This window comes from Leptonotus elevatus, chromosome 1 (genome assembly GCF_054856555.1).
Source record: "Leptonotus elevatus isolate MCC_2025b chromosome 1, RoL_Lele_1.0, whole genome shotgun sequence".
NCBI classification, from domain to species: Eukaryota; Metazoa; Chordata; class Actinopteri; order Syngnathiformes; family Syngnathidae; genus Leptonotus; species Leptonotus elevatus.
Genome location: NC_141239.1, coordinates 45,325,639 through 45,341,366, shown reverse-complemented (window position 1 = coordinate 45,341,366; position 15,728 = coordinate 45,325,639). Strand labels below are relative to the sequence as shown.

General features: G+C 39.7%; 1 protein-coding gene across 4 annotated transcripts; it reads right to left on the bottom strand.

The window, feature by feature from the left end:
- Positions 1-312: 312 nt before the first annotated feature.
- Positions 313-10,147, bottom strand: gtf2f1 (general transcription factor IIF, polypeptide 1). Of its 4 annotated transcripts, none has more exons than XM_086087691.1 (14): positions 10,020-10,147; positions 8,730-8,772; positions 8,516-8,562; positions 6,494-6,566; positions 4,705-4,898; positions 4,445-4,615; positions 3,645-3,841; positions 3,393-3,540; positions 1,987-2,045; positions 1,764-1,895; positions 1,440-1,510; positions 1,149-1,290; positions 740-878; positions 313-616 (listed from the first exon to the last, which is right to left on the bottom strand). In XM_086087691.1, the coding sequence occupies exons 2-14, from the start codon at positions 8,739-8,741 to the stop codon at positions 412-414; spliced, it is 1,590 nt and encodes a 529-aa protein (XP_085943817.1). In that variant the 5' UTR covers positions 8,742-8,772; positions 10,020-10,147; the 3' UTR covers positions 313-411. The 4 variants fall into 4 exon arrangements, with proteins under 4 accessions (XP_085943817.1, XP_085943896.1, XP_085943663.1 ...); XM_086087770.1 differs by having other exon boundaries at positions 1,987-2,042; XM_086087537.1 differs by lacking the exon at positions 10,020-10,147 and adding an exon at positions 7,071-7,149 and having other exon boundaries at positions 8,730-8,746.
- Positions 10,148-15,728: the final 5,581 nt, after the last annotated feature.

Here is a 15,728-nt window from a genome sequence, read left to right as displayed (position 1 = left end):
CATGTTCATCAAGGAGGTGCCCCTTGCTAAAAAAAAAAACACGCTGCAAATACACCACAACTTCATTTTAAAACACAAATGCCTAAAGACCTTTATGTGATAGCAAAGTTTTATTAGAAAACAACCTAATCCTATATGTAAGCTTTTAGTTGTGTACACTACAGTAATAGCTTATTTTTCAACACAACATAATTCCTGTTGCTATACATGAAATTAATGGTTTGGGGAAAAAAGTTACCTACCAATCACTTTGGATCTTGTGTCAAATAAGAATAACAAAACACTATAAAATAATTATTTCACTTCCCTCCATCCCCTTCTGTCCTTTCTTTATTCCAATCATCCGTCCATTTTCTATAATGCTCATCTTCAAAAGGTTGTTGGTGATCCTGAGCCTTCCCATCCCAATGTTTATTCCGTGAGATAAAAATGCATTTTGTCGTTAACGTTTTTGCGCTCCGGATTAAGGCGTTTCAGAATCTGCGCCAGCACGTTGACTGTCTGCTCACTGCTCAGGCCTGTGCGCTTGGTCTGGAATTTCTTCAGCAGGTCTTTGGTGGTCATCGGTTTCCGTATCAGGTAACGGCGGACCGCTTCTTCTGTTAGCTGTACATCACTGTGGGTAGACCAAAAAGAGCAGTTCAAGCCAACTCCCCTCACCATTCCATTTACATTATTGTCATTCCAATATGAACTAACAGCGCAGAAAGGTGTAAACGGATGAGTGATATAAGAGTACCTGGAACTGGGAGTAGATTTTCCTGATGGCGGTTGAGGCGTGCTCTTCCCAGAGGGAGCAGGGCTCTGACTGCTGGGGTCCATCTTGAGCCTTTTGGCAGCTGGCATATCTGTCCCTGGACCTTGCGTCTGTCTTTTACCTGGTGGAAAGTAAGGTCTGATTAACACTGATAAGAATATGAAACGTGAAACAATTGACAAGTGCGCCCATGAGAAATTTTTATTTAGGTAAAAATAGGGCACAAGAAAAAGTTATTTTGGGACTCACACCCAACCAAAGCACAATAACATCATCTTTAATAATAGACTCCTTTGGCTCCCCTGAATTTCAACGTTTCATCTTATCAAGACTTGTTGGGGCCCCACATCACAACATAGGCCATTGAAGTCAATAATGTGCATGTACGCACCTTGCTCGAGCTTGCTGGCAGCAGCACGAAGTGTGTTGGAGGTGGCGGCAGAGTCTATAGATGGCGTCCCCGGCCGGCTGCCAGTTCTGGAGCTTCCGGCAGAGCCGCGCCCTCCTGCGCGTTTTGGAGGAGTGCGCTTCTTCTACAAGAGAGAACAAGAAGACTCATTTTGGATAGACACAATCTCTTCAATATATATGTTGTTTTGCAATCACTGTCAGGTTTAATCCCACTGACTCTATATTTTGGAGCCCGAATATTCAATTTTTCCTCCACACACACACTAATCACCATGAACAAAGCGGAGGCCGTTTCTCCCTCGATGTCACTGTCGTCCGAGCTGTCTGATTCGCCACTGCTGTCTGTGAAACACATTGGAATGCACGCTTCACATTAGGTAAAGGTTTTCTTCATAAACAAACATAAACCACTATCTAATGAGATACGATATAAGAGTTTTTAGTTTACAAAGATCCTAGTGGTATTTATTTAAAAATATGGTTGTTATGCTAGCGTACCAGGCACACTTTTTAGCAGAGCGGTGTGTCCAGTATTATTCTTATAACCACATTTTAGAGACAACCACTATGATGTTGTCCCTTTAAAGGTCTGTACCCTTTTTCTTCTTCTTTTCTGCCTGTGCTTGTGTCTTCTTTCCTTCTTCCTCCTCCTCCTCCTCCTTTGTTTCCTCCTCGTTCTGTTTCTCCTCTTCGCTCTCTTCCTCGCTTTCCGAAGCCTCATCGATCCCTGTAAAGTAAAAAAAAAAATGCAATAAAATTCCTACGTCACATGAAAAACATCTCTCAAACGTTTGGCCATCATAATATAATGGTTTGACCTTTAGGGAGTTCTTCTCCTTTGCTGGGCCTTCCTTTTTCAGGTTCTTCATCTGAACTGCTTATAGAAGACAAAATCATTGATTTAGTAAAGACTAAGGGTCATTTTCTCCCATGTGCTTAGAGACTTTTCTGGCTGCATGGATTCTCCCGTCCACTTAAGTCTAATTTATGCATCTTCGTACCAGATACAATCTCTGAGTGGAGCAACACCCAAATATGGCCATTACCTGTTAAATCTGCGATCGCACAATTTCCTGTCGACTTTGGCGGATTTCCTCGTACGCGCTCCAGAAGCTATACTAGGCTTGAGCAACTCGTGAAGGTGAAACATTATATTGCACTTGATTCAGTTACAACATAAGTTGCGATATTTCAAAAATGTATCAAAAGGTAAAGTATGGTGAGAGACTGAACACAAAATAATTCATTGAGCTGATAAAAATTGTACTGCGAGTTGGCTATTACAGCATTTCAGTTTCAATATTTATTGGCTGATTGTCAAAAATATGTCTAAGTGATAAAGTGACATGGAAAAAAGAAGGTTGGGCACCGCTGATCTGCAAGACAGTTATCAGAATCCCTTTTTTATTGGACCTCCAAACAAGCAATCAGATATAAGCACAGTACTGTGGTTAAATTAATGCTGTTGCTTGGATTTATCTATAGAATAAAAACACGCATGCCTTGATCGTGTTCGTTGGAGCGGCGCGTGTGTCCCAACTGAGGACACATTGGAATCTTTATTCTTAAAGTATGCTATTGTTTTCTCATGGATTTCAACGACATTCAGATGTCTCAGGAAAACTCTATGTGCCATGATTTACAGCAGGCCCCAGTTGTTAATGAATCACGCCACTTAGGTGTGAAATCACTCCCAGATTATGCGTGTCGATGAAAAGTGTGCAAGCCCAGCCAAAGACCGGTGAACGGGAGAATATAGCCGCACACCGAGCAACATTGCCAAAGCTTAGAGTGCGGAGTTGGCAGCTAGCATCCATGAATTGCTGACAGTCAGCCACCGGTTTTGCTAGAAAACCAAGCTTGGAGAGTCTGTCACTGAAAAGCACGGGTGCATTCATTGAATGGGGAGATCAGTCATTGGCAACAGCCTCGCAAACTATCCACATTCTCTTCTTTGTTCTCGCTCATTTCCTCTCTTTGAAACAATTCGCTTGTGGACTGACAAATGCACCATGTTTTAGTGGTTCAATAAAAACTAATAAATGAGCCTGAAACACCAATACAGAGCCTCAATTTTTCCATTATATAATGTCTATAATAATCCAGTGCTTAACCACAGCCCACTTAAGTCGCGTTCGGCTGTGTCGCTCAGTGTGCAGCGGAGTCTTCCTGTATGGAAAGAAATCCTACATTTTGAGTAAAAAAAAACAAAACAAGATCTGACCTGCTTTCATCTGACATGTAATCCACCTCAAGTCCCTCGTAGTCGCCATCATCGCTGTCTTCCAAAGCGTCCTTGTCATTGCTCTTCTTTTTCTTCTTTGATTTTCCTTTCCCCGTTTCAGTCTTTGCTTTTGTCTTGCCTTCTCCATCTACAAGCAAGGACATTTTCATCGCGGCTGCATTGCAATGACAAACTGCATCTTTCCTACAAACAAATGCTTGTGAAACTATCGTCAAATGTGCCGCTCCTCACCGTCACTGTTGTCACTGTCATCGCTGCTCATCTCAAAGTCATCTTCCAAATCGTGGATGCGCAGGTCGCCCCCTCGACCACCGCCCTTTTTCTTCTTTGTCAATTTCTCACTCTCCTCCTCTTCCTCGTCACCTTGCGTTTGCTCACGTAAACGTCGCTGAAGCATGATGCTGAAATGATTCACTACCTTGTTCCTCCTGTGGATGTCATGAAAATGTAAGAACAATCGTTCCCATCATCAGCACACTAATTTCAGCATAACGTTTACAAGCTTTTCCAACCCCACACAACTGTGGTCAATGCTTACCTATATGTAAACAGTAAATATATTGAATTTCGGGCAAAACCACTATTTTGCAGATAAGCCTGCCTTTCAGCTAGTTTCTTGAGTTTTTTTCTTTACATTCCAAACAATATTCCTGGCACTTGTGGCTGAGGTCATTGCTGGTCACAAATTCTTCCAGGGAATGCAAACTTAGGAGAACTGTATGGCTCCATTTACCTAGCAAACCATTGAGTTAAATAGCCACAACTTCCTCACCTCACTATCCAGTCAAGCCTAAGAAAATGCTTTTTTATAAGTTCAACCACTACAGAAATAATGTTAAGCTATAAGTCCTCCATCCATTCTCTGTACTTATTTATGTAAGATTTAGATTGTTCAGCAGTACCTAATGATGGTCTCTTCACGAGAACTAGTTTTTTTTTTGTCTCTTCTTTCAATCCACAAATTAAGTCTACTGAGCCTGAACTTTTAACCCGTAGTCCTTTCCCACCGTCTAAATGTTCCCCCCTCTCACCTGCCCCACTCCTCTTCAGCCTCTTCTGCAGTGAGAGTTCTATGTTTCGCCACCGGAGTAAAGTTGTACCAGCCGTTAACAGGGAAGGCTTCAAAGGCTCCATCGGGACACTGAGTGAAGATGTAGTAGGATGCATTTTCTGTGACACCCCCCTTTTTCAGACCTTTGAACCTTATGTAGACAAAAGGAGAGAGGGTAGTCCATCTTTAGCTATTATTAAGTTTTCGAGAAAACAAAAATGTGTTTTTTTTCCATCACACCTTTTTCCAGCCTTGCCGTTGACTTTAAGAATCCAAGGTTGGTCCTCTACTTTGAACTCACGTGTCACAATACCATACTTCTTCCGCCGCGCCTCCTCACGCTGCTTTTTGCCAAACTCGCTGCCAGCAGCACCCTCCGTTGCCTCCTCTTCTCCATATATCTTCCGAGCGCTCATGTCTCTCTCCATGCGAGCCTGAGTGAAGAGGTTCAGATACAAACCTAAGTCCAATGAAGTTGGAATGTTGTGTTAAACATAAATAAAAACAAAATACAACAATTTGCAAATCATGTTCAACCTATGCTTAACTGAAAACGCTACAAAGACAAGATACTTAATGTTCAAACTGATCAACTTTATTGTTTTTAGCAAATGTAACACAGTGGTAAACATGACCCTGTCCCAGCTTATTTTAAACACCTTAAAGCTATAAAATTCTAAGTTAAAGCTGCTCAATGTAGAAAATTGCCCAAAATAACTTCACAATAGCCTTTTTATTTGACCATTTATGACTCAAACATCTTCTAAATAGCAGATTAACACCTTAGCTGTTCACAAAGGGTACTCCTGCAAGCCTCTGGCCAATAGATAGTATTCACATAACGTCATTTGCCCACATTTTGTCGAATGTTAACAGACAAAGAAGTGTCCGGAATTGCAAAGATACATCGAAAGGATTTCCAAACAAAGTCTACCAAAGTGCGTTCTGACCATTTTGATTAAGGTAAGTGTCATTGTAAGATGGTAAAAATGCTTTTACCATAATGTGATTGTGTTATATGTGAGCCGCTATCTGTGGCTCGCTCTGGCTAAAAATATCTGGTGGTCAAGATGTTCAGATTTTGAGATCTCTCCAAATACCCTCTTTAAGGTCTCTTATTTCCCTTTCCCAGCAGCCCAGAAGTTGAAATTGTTGTTAAAGTGTAGGAAAATAAGTGATGAATAATGTTGTTTTTGTTGTAACACACTAGCACTAGTAGCTAGTGCAGTCAGGGAACTAGCTAACTTGGTTAATAAATAACCCGAGATTCTTCACCTCAAATTCACAAATGATCACTCAACACAGCAACCAATAAAAACTGAAAGTACAGAAGAATGTCTGTTTTGGGAGCCATCCTACCTCAGAGCATACGTTGCCATCTAGACCCGGCAGTAACATCGGCAAATGTTTGTAATCTAATCGATTCCATTAATTAAAACGTTTCAACGTGTACCGCTTGCAAGGAGTGTTGAGCAAAATCTTGCGCATATGTCTTGCTTATACAATTAACGTTAGAGGAAGCTGGGGGTGACATTCATCAATAACAAAAAAATATTCAGTGTACACAATACAAACACAGCTGAGTCCGCTGGAAAGTTGACCCAGACGTCAGTGAACACTACGTATAGTTTTCAGAGTGGATTTGAGTTAAAATGTTCCACCTCTGTCTGCGGATGTGATGTCATGTGCGCATTGTGTATGTGACGAAGGGAGTGTGCAGTTTCATTTTCAGCCACATGTGGCAGTAGCGATTTGAAATTCTGTTTTTTGCATTAAGCAGCTTTACATTAAATATAGTCTTTGTAGTGTATTCAATTAAATATGGCTTTAACATAATTTGCAAATAATTGTATTGTTTTGAAATTATGTTTAACACAATGTTCCAACTTCATTGGAATTGTCTTTTCTTTTTCTTCTTCTTTTTTTTATAAACAGTTTGGGTTTGTTTAGATTCTCTTTGCCACTACCAACAGTTATGACCATCATTCTATTCATCTTTTTATTGTAGGTAAACAATCACTAAACTTACCTGAGTCCATGTTGAACAGTTGACTTTATCTCCAGCGTTAAAAGCCATTATGTTGTATTTCTTGTTAGTGTTTCTGGAGGGGGACAATACACCATACATTAATTTAAAACATTCATTCACTGTATTCTATTGCATATGCTCTTATTCCACTTTATTTGGTAAGCCTGCAGTTCAAGATTTGAAATGTCCTGCTTTTACTAAGACTGAAATATATTATACAGGGATGTGATTTGACCAAAGTGAAATTATCTGAAAATTTAGCCGGGGGTCTGGGGGCCGCGGGCACTCAGCTAGGTCCAGAGCTCATGGGTTTTCCGTGTTTTTAAGTACTTTCAATGCACTCAGATGACAAAGAAATAGACAAAACAACAGCATAAATTTTCAATGTATATTGAACTATCCCATATAACCTTGCAGTTTTAGTCAACTCAAAATCAGTCGCATTCAAAAACATTGGACTGCCTTTGCTTTTAAAAACTATCACTGAGAATATCATCATATATATTTACCATGCAATAAATCATTTAATCAATCATTCTTAATTTAATACATAATGCATGACAAAAACATAAAATACCTCATGCAGCAAGCTCTGGTAAAAACACAATCATGCATTCGTCGAACTGCATACATCAAGACAGTCAACATATTGAAACCTGAAAAGTGCAAACATGCAGCATTCATTTGAGTTTGTGTCAATGATTAACCATGTTAAATATTTATGGCCATTTTTATTACGTTATAATATTTTCGAAAATTTGATTTCGATTAATTTGAAACGTTTACCACCGACCTCAAAATTCACGACTCTGTCAGCAACTGGTACAGGTTGTTGGGGTGGATCACGTCTCTCTATTACCGCTTCCGATTGTGATGTCAATAAGGGATGGAGGCCGTAAAGTTCTGGAGTTTTCGTTTGGGTACCGAAACTTCCAGCGATGGAATAATTTGTTGTTCTTGACTGGAGTTCTTTCACGTGTTTTTTGCTCTTTGCGTGACTTTCAAGAGCTTTGAAACCTCTCCCACCATAGTCAATGGTATCACGGCACCAAATGCAAAGCGCTTTCCCGGCACGATCGATCTTCCGAATAAAGTCACTGAACAAATTCGTCACAGTCTTCTTTCCAACATTTGTAGATATATCCTTCTCTAACCAGTCCCATCGAAACTTGTTTTTTACGATCTTGTCAATTTCCTTAACTCGCGGAGCATCTTTGCGTTCGATCACGGACATTTCTTTAAACACCCGGCAAAAACGTCTGAGAAATGAACAATGGCATGCCTTTATAACAAGCGCGTTTATTGGTCAACAAACAATGGCATACGCCTATGCCTTTATAACAAGCGCGTTTATTGGTCAACACGGAGACTTCAGCCAATCGCAAGATCAGTTTCATTTCAGTTGCAGAAACACTAAAATGGAATGCTGTCGAGAGAAGAAATCGGATTTTTTACCACTTAAAAAATTGTAACATTTTATTTTTGGAGATAAAAAAAGCGGAATTCCGCGAATTAGCGGAAAAATCACATCCCTGATTATATGTTACAGCTGTATATTAGAGAAGCGTTTGTTGAGTATAGTTTCCATAATTTAAGAATCATATACAAAGTTTTACAACAGAACAAATTAAAGGGATACTTGAATTAGCCATTTTCAGCCATAAAAAGTTAATACTCGTATTTTTTCTAGAATGAATTTGATAACTTCATTATTTTTCATGTACAATGAATACCTACACATCACATTTTGCTACTTGCTATAGACTCAAAATGACATCACCTGTGCTCAGGGCTCAGATAACAACCAATCAAAAAGGGAGCACATCCAAATTGTCTGAACTGTCTTTATTTTAATAAAGATATCCCAATATGATCCATTTTTTAATATATGGCTCTATATCTAGTGCAGAATTAGTTAACACCAGACAAACAAATAAAACCATTACAATTTAATATCAAGGTATTTTCTCTGAGTATCTACATGACATTTAAAGCAGTAGAAGATGCTGTATGGTTACTCACTTAGGGACTCGCACTATGTATTCAGTGCCAGAAGAACTGCTGCTCCCCTGCAAAACAAACAAGCAGTTTCTCTTACAATGTTCAATTGCTCTCCCTCCCCAAAGTGCCTATTAAATATAACAAAATATAAGAAAATTAACACATTGAAATAAAAGTCACACTGATTGTTCAGTTAAAAGGGAGCATCTTGTCACCAAGCCAAACAATTACTCACCAGTGATGCCATGACTTTATTTTGACTCCAAATTCAAGGTACACTTAAAAAAGGAAAGTAGAAGTATGATTAATAACATGATGATTATGGCTGATGACTTTGTTTCTCAAGTGCCATGTGTAAATAATAAAATGTGTCTCTTGGGGATATTAGTCATTTAAACGTTTACTGTAATAAGTAGTGTTTTTTCGATAATATTTTTTGGGCCCCAGATACCAATTCAGATACCCAGCTTTGCAGTATCGGCCGATGCTGATACCTAAGGTTTTTTTTTCTCAACATGAAAAAGCTGTCCTGCCCTTGGTTCAGAGCATTCAAGGGCCAATATGATATCTTGGCTCGGCATGCAGTGAACATGTCACACATCAGTGAATGTCGTGCACAACCAAGACACAAGATGCTGCATCCAAAGTCCTATATTAGCGTCGGAAATAATGGTATAGGCATGTTACTTGTTAGTTCTCACCGATGACGATACCACTGTTTTAATGCAGTATCAGGGCCTCTGCCGATACCAGTATTGGAACAACACTAGTAGAATATAAAACATTCAACATGTCTAATCTGATTCATAAAAATTTAATACATTTTGACTTTGAGGCATATATGGATTTATTTGGAAACTGGAAAGGCTGTATGAGGATCATCATCATCGCTATGCCAGCACAATTAAATGCGTTTCCACTAGATGACAGCAGGTGCAATAAACCTGTGTATCCACCAGCTGCCATTCCTAAATTGGATTAAGTTAAGGCTTCTTACGTGAGTATCAGCTTTGTAAGGAAAAAAGTTGCATTGGTCATTTTAGGATTTGTTGAGAAATACGATTTTATATGTTTTGATTATAGCGTGCTTGGAGCATATAGTCACCCTGTTAAAATAATTGCCGAAATAATTTTTTGTTTTTGCATTTATTAATTTTTTTGCCTAAATCATCTCATGATGCAAATGGTTAAATGTGTTTGTGACTTACGCAATTATTTTAAGAAGGCGTCAGTTATCAAGAAATTGTAGTTTTGAATTTTTTTCGAAGCGAGACTCGAATCCGTAACCTCGCACTTTCGGGGTGAGCTCCTTGACATTACAGTGTTCTACTAGCTAGTACACAATCAAAAAACACAAAATAAATACAATAGCACTAAGTGGCGCGCTGCCGGTCACGGCAAAATATCCACTTCGGAAATACAATTCCCTGGGTGGTACTTTTTACAGTACTAACATGAGATACAACATTACCGTCGATGTTCAACGCCGTTTTATGAACATTATTAACCAAATGTGGAACCTTACCTAGTGCCGAAGAGGAAACGGGGATCGGGAAATTACATATATCCAATTTGCATGATCAGAGAAGATGTGTTTGTGTGTAAGACGCCAATTTACCGGTGCACACACTTCGGTCCGTCATTCCATGTTGCGGGTAAGATACAAGTACAAACAAAGGTTCCTACTTGTCGATCACGTGATCGGTATATCCACCCATCCATGCGTTGAACCGCTTATTCCTCACAATTTAGACAAGTACAACCAAGACTGTTTTACTCAATGACCGAGAATAGCTGGCAACTTGGCTTGCTTTGGTTAAACAGTATTGACTTCACCCCTCTCAAGGCCCGTGGTTAGCATGGTGTGAGACGAGTCAGCTGCCATTCAGCTTCAAGTAAAACCAATAATCCTATCCAGTATGTACATTTACTATAACACAAAGCAACAATTGACTATTCTGCAGTATATGTTTATTTTGTAAAACTGGTATTATGTAATATTGAAGTGAAATGTAACAATCAAAAATGTATACTGTATTATGTAGGCTTAACAATTTGTTTTGTTTTGTTATTAAGCGTTAAAACTGACTTTAACTTATTCAGAAAAAAACAGATGTATAGACTTGGAGCTGCCAACTATATGTACTGTACATGTGCACGCCCGGCTGCCACCTTGGGTATTTATGGAGGTAATTCAGAGTTACAGACCTTTGAGTTGAAATGTTTAACTATGCATTTTCTGTATGTTTCTTCTTATTCTCACCACTAGGATTGGTTAAGACAAAATGTTAATAAGAAATTAGTAAACAATTAGTTGCTCTTACGTTTCAATTTTTTTCGACACATTAATTTATATTTAAAAACTATTTATAATTAGAAAATGGTAAAAATAGTAAAATGATGCGTGTGTAAAAAACATTTAGACTGAGTGACTAACAGAGAAACATTCTTTGTAAACATGTCACATACCAGTGTTTACATAATGTAGTCCAAACAGTGTTGAGCAGTCAGGGTTTGTATTCCTCCAAATGAATATTAAAGTGAATTAGTTTTTCATTAGAAAAGCATTCTCTCTAATATATTTTGTGTGATCTAAATTTGTGCCTTTGTTGCCATAGTTAACCAAGTGGAGCTGCCATCAACTTCAATTTAAAATGGAGTTCTGCATCCATATTTAATTAGGGCTGTGCCCACTTCCCTTACCTATTTAGATCATGTATCCTGCAATAATAGGGTTTGACTCACCTCCACAAATGGTAAAAGCTCTGTAAGCAAGCTTTTGGAGAGCTTCGTGGACACTCTGGGTGTGGTACCCCTCGGTGCTGTGCTCACTTTCAAGCAATAGACATTGACATTGTATGAGCCACCACATTCGACCTTTGGGTACGTGTCTCTGGCCCTCAGAGTAAGAGTGGAGCAGAGTACCTATCACCACCACGGTGTTGAGTTGCAGGTCCTTCTACTCATGCCTTCTGTAAAACAGGACATAGGCAGTAGTTTGCCGCTTGTCGCATACAGAGGCACAACTTGTTTCTTGGACATCTAGGTCATTGTAGGTAAACCAGCGATCAATCAGGTCCTCCTCCTCCACAGCTGGATCCACTCCATCACTAATATAGTGCCCTAGACAAGAATGGAACGTTAGCCCCTTTCATACTGCCCGTAAAAGCTGGCGCTTTTTTTTCCCAGTGTCACCATATGAAAGGTACAGACACGGAATGTTTGAAGGTCAGGAGAAATAACCTCTGCTGCCCTAAACACTACCAGTAGCACTGACCTGCTTTAAGAATCTAAATTGGAATCTTTTATCCATGAAATTTCATACTTCCCAATCTATTTTATTCATTTCATTGTGTTTTTGTTGTCTACGCTGCTTCATTTAGTGTATGTGGGCAATGATGTAATTTCAGCCTCTATGTACTGCCATGTTGCTCTGGGCCAGAATCAGTAGCGTTAGCTGATGTTTTTTAAGCTACTGTATATTAGCAATTGGAATGTTTATTTCACCAATCGTAGTTCAAATTTGTCCTCACAGGGTCAGAGTGCTGAGTCTTGAGGACATCATGAGGACGTGCCTAAGGATTCGTTGGTAAAAGCAAAACTCCAATCATTACATCCAACTTTGACCAGGGCTTAAAGTATTCGCGTGGCAGCGTAGGCGGCGTAGCTCAGTGGTCATCTCCCATCTGTAAGGTTGTGGGTTTGATCCTCACCCCTGGTGACCATGACGAAGTGCCCTTGAGTAAGACACTGAACCCCGATTTGCTCCCAGTGGACCTGGCAGCGCCTTGCATGGCAGCAGTCCACCACTGGTGTATGAGTGTGTGTATGAATGGATAAATGTGAGGCTTAATTGTAAAGCGCTGTGGGCACCATATGGTGTAGTTAAAAGCGCTATATGAATGCTATATAATTTAACATTTACTCCGGCACGGTGCCGGATTTCCGGCGTAAGAGCCACTAGCACAATGACAAATCTAGCGAAGTAAACAGTTTACATGTGGGGAATATTTGACACGTCTGGCAAAACACCGCCAATGCGGAGAAAAGGCCAACTTCAAAATAAACCTTCCCATACCCAGGGCTTAAAGTACTCCGGCACGGTGCCGGATTTCCGGCGTAAGAGCCACTAGCGCAATGACAAATCCAGCAAAGTAAACAGGTTACATGTGGGGAATATTGGAAGAATTAATTATGCTGACATTGTATTGCACGGTGCCTGTTGCCAGTGTTTCAGGCGTCTACAGTGTTAGCGTGCTAACGGCTAGTGACTGTAGCTATCGAACTACTTTTCAAAAGCAGTCTAATTGGCGGTATGATTTGCACACTTTGATGCTGATAGCCGGATACAGTTGCCGTTCATAGAGTTCAGTTTAATAAACCGTGCTCACTCAATTGTGTGACGGTAAATTTCCAGTTTAATGCATTTTATAGAAACTTTATTTGGCCGCCATTGTTATTTACGTGACGTAGAATGGCGGCAGGCTCTCTGCCGAGCGATGTGAAACTCCGATAAAGAAAGCAAGGTAAGCCTCCGTTACGTTCCTAAAGGGACGATCAAAACTTTTTAATGTGTCTGGTGAATAAAAAGAGCACGGCGTGGGGGAGGGTGATTCTCCCTCTCCCGACAGCATGTTGTTTTTTTAGGAACGCTACAAGGCTTATAAATAACAATGGCAACGTATGTCCAAATAAAGTTTCTACAAAATGTATTAAACTGGAAATTATTTTTGAAATATGAATCTCATAGTTATGTTAGTAACAACCAAATACATATTATAGAGTAAACTTGTCATGACAGTCAGGGTTCCTTTTAAGTAAAAAAGAAAACAAATGAAAAAGTTGATTATCTAGAAATTAAAGTTGGTCTATCATTAGTAAGTGGAAATATATTTTTAATGTCTTCTGTTTTCATTTTTTGTTTTATTATGCGGAAATATTATTTTTATCCAAATACCTGATTATTCAATATAATTTTACATAGGAAATTTGAATACCAAAATATTAGATAGCCATTGTTCATTACTTATTGAGCAATTACCTGGCAGGCCGCTAGGGGAAGCGCCTCATAAGAGTGCAAGTGCAAGTGTGTGTATGTGGAAATCCTTAATCTGCATCAAGACTCGCACAAAAATGTACTGGGGATCTTTACATGCACAAAGTTTGTTGAGTTTTGTGTTGTAATCTTGTGAATAAACAAACAATGAACAGATAACTTCACTGGAAGAGATAAGGAGGCAAAAAGCTCAATTAGATAAATGATCTTACCACTGCTTGTTGTAAAGCCATTATGATTGATGATGCTCACCAAACTGTAAGAGGCCCCACCCTGTAACAAAACAACAATCTGAATATGTAGTTTCACACCTATAATTTGTTGCTTTGAGGTTGTTATTGTTTTTTCACATTACCTGTTTCGATGTGAGCAACAGGTCCTTGGAAAGGGAAACAGGCCTACGGACTTTTATTGACCCAAACACTGAAAAAAATACAAAGCGCTTCAGGTGCAAGACCAGGACTCTGTAGATGGGGGGGAAAAAGGGATTTATTAAATTAAGGGGGAAATAGTTTTTAAATATCTTCTACATTAACATTACAAAACATACAGGGTTTCCTTTTTCAGTCAGTTTCAGACTGTACAAAGCCATTCTAGAAGTGGATACTTTGTGATTTACCTTGGCAAGCTAATAAAGGAAGAGGTCTGCCATGATGTGCTGGAACCACACTCACATTGAAACTCCACCTGTGTCTTCTGCACAAAAGCCGGAGAATAGCCTTCTTTCACTCCCTTATTGGAGTTGGATGACCATAAACAAGTCATTGGATGTTTTATGTCTTGTCTTGGGTTACCTTCAGATAATTTTGAAGCATTTCCTCAACTGTTCCACAACCAGGTAGCAGGTCCAAGGACAGGTTTGTAAATTCCTCCTCTCTAGTAAATTGCATATTACACCTACAGATTAGGAGGTACAGAACATTTAAAGGCAGCAGCAGTTACTAGATTAAATCTCAGTTCGAGTTCACCCCAAATGTGTTTGACATGGTTGTGGGACAGTCAAGTTGCTTCATCCAAAGACGCCTTTATGGGCTTTGCTTTTGGCCCTAGTAAAGTTGAACAGAATTGTCCGAGGTGTTTTCGGAAGATAACATTTCACTGCTAAGGGGTGGAGACCAACCCTGGGTTGGTTGATTGATTGATTGATTAGGAAATGTTTGGATGTGATATGATTATTTTTGTAGTTGTACCTCAAACACATCCTGATGTTCTGCATCTTGAACACAAAGTGCTCTTCCACAGGACAGTTGTAGGCTTTTCCTATCTCGGTGGCCAGCTTCTGCTGTACTGGCTTCAGATTTCTTATTTGATCAAGTACAGAAGTCAGGAACTCATGGGCATCCTGTAAATGCACGCACAGATGAATAATACTAACAAAAAAAGGTATGTAATACAAAAAAATACATATCAAACCTAAAATGTCTTTACTTTCTGGCAGAGATCCTGAAACTCTGGCGCCAAGAGGGAAACAGTGTTTTTGAAGGAATATAGGCAGCGGATTTTATAATCGATGTTACCGGAGGTGTGACACGCGCTGATATTCATGAATGACCTGGTGAGGGTAAAACAAAATGATGTGAGTTGACAATGTGCCATCTGCAATCAGATCTACAGTACGTGTTTCTATACCTTTACCTTATTAGTGCAGCTTCAGGACTTAAACTCCATACTGGCTTCTGACAATTGATGCCTTCAACAAAATCCTCCAGAGTCAGGAGGCTCTGCAGGCTGGCATTCATGTAGCAGATCTGTGCTGGGTTGGGAAGCCTGATGAACAAGAAAGGCAAAACTAAAAAAAAAAAACCCTTTGTTTTCCTCAATGAATTTCTTGGAAGGAGATTCATGTGCGTAAATGCATATACATCACTGGTGACCATTGTCCTATGCTTCTACCAATCGACCCTATTGCAGTTCACTTAGGCCATAAGCGTTCCATAACCGTGGTTTTGGGGTGAAGAACCTTTTGATAAACAGCCCTGGTACGGACATATAGATTGACTCACCCAAGATATTTGAACTGCTGAAGTCTGACGGTTGGCTTCATGGATGTGACCTTGATGGTTTCATTGTATTTTTTATTCCACATCTTCCAACTCGGCTTCCTCTCCGCGAGGCCTCCCAGCACCATTGGCTTGTCCAGGTGAGAAGAGTTACAGCTCTGCTTTAGATGGCACTGTT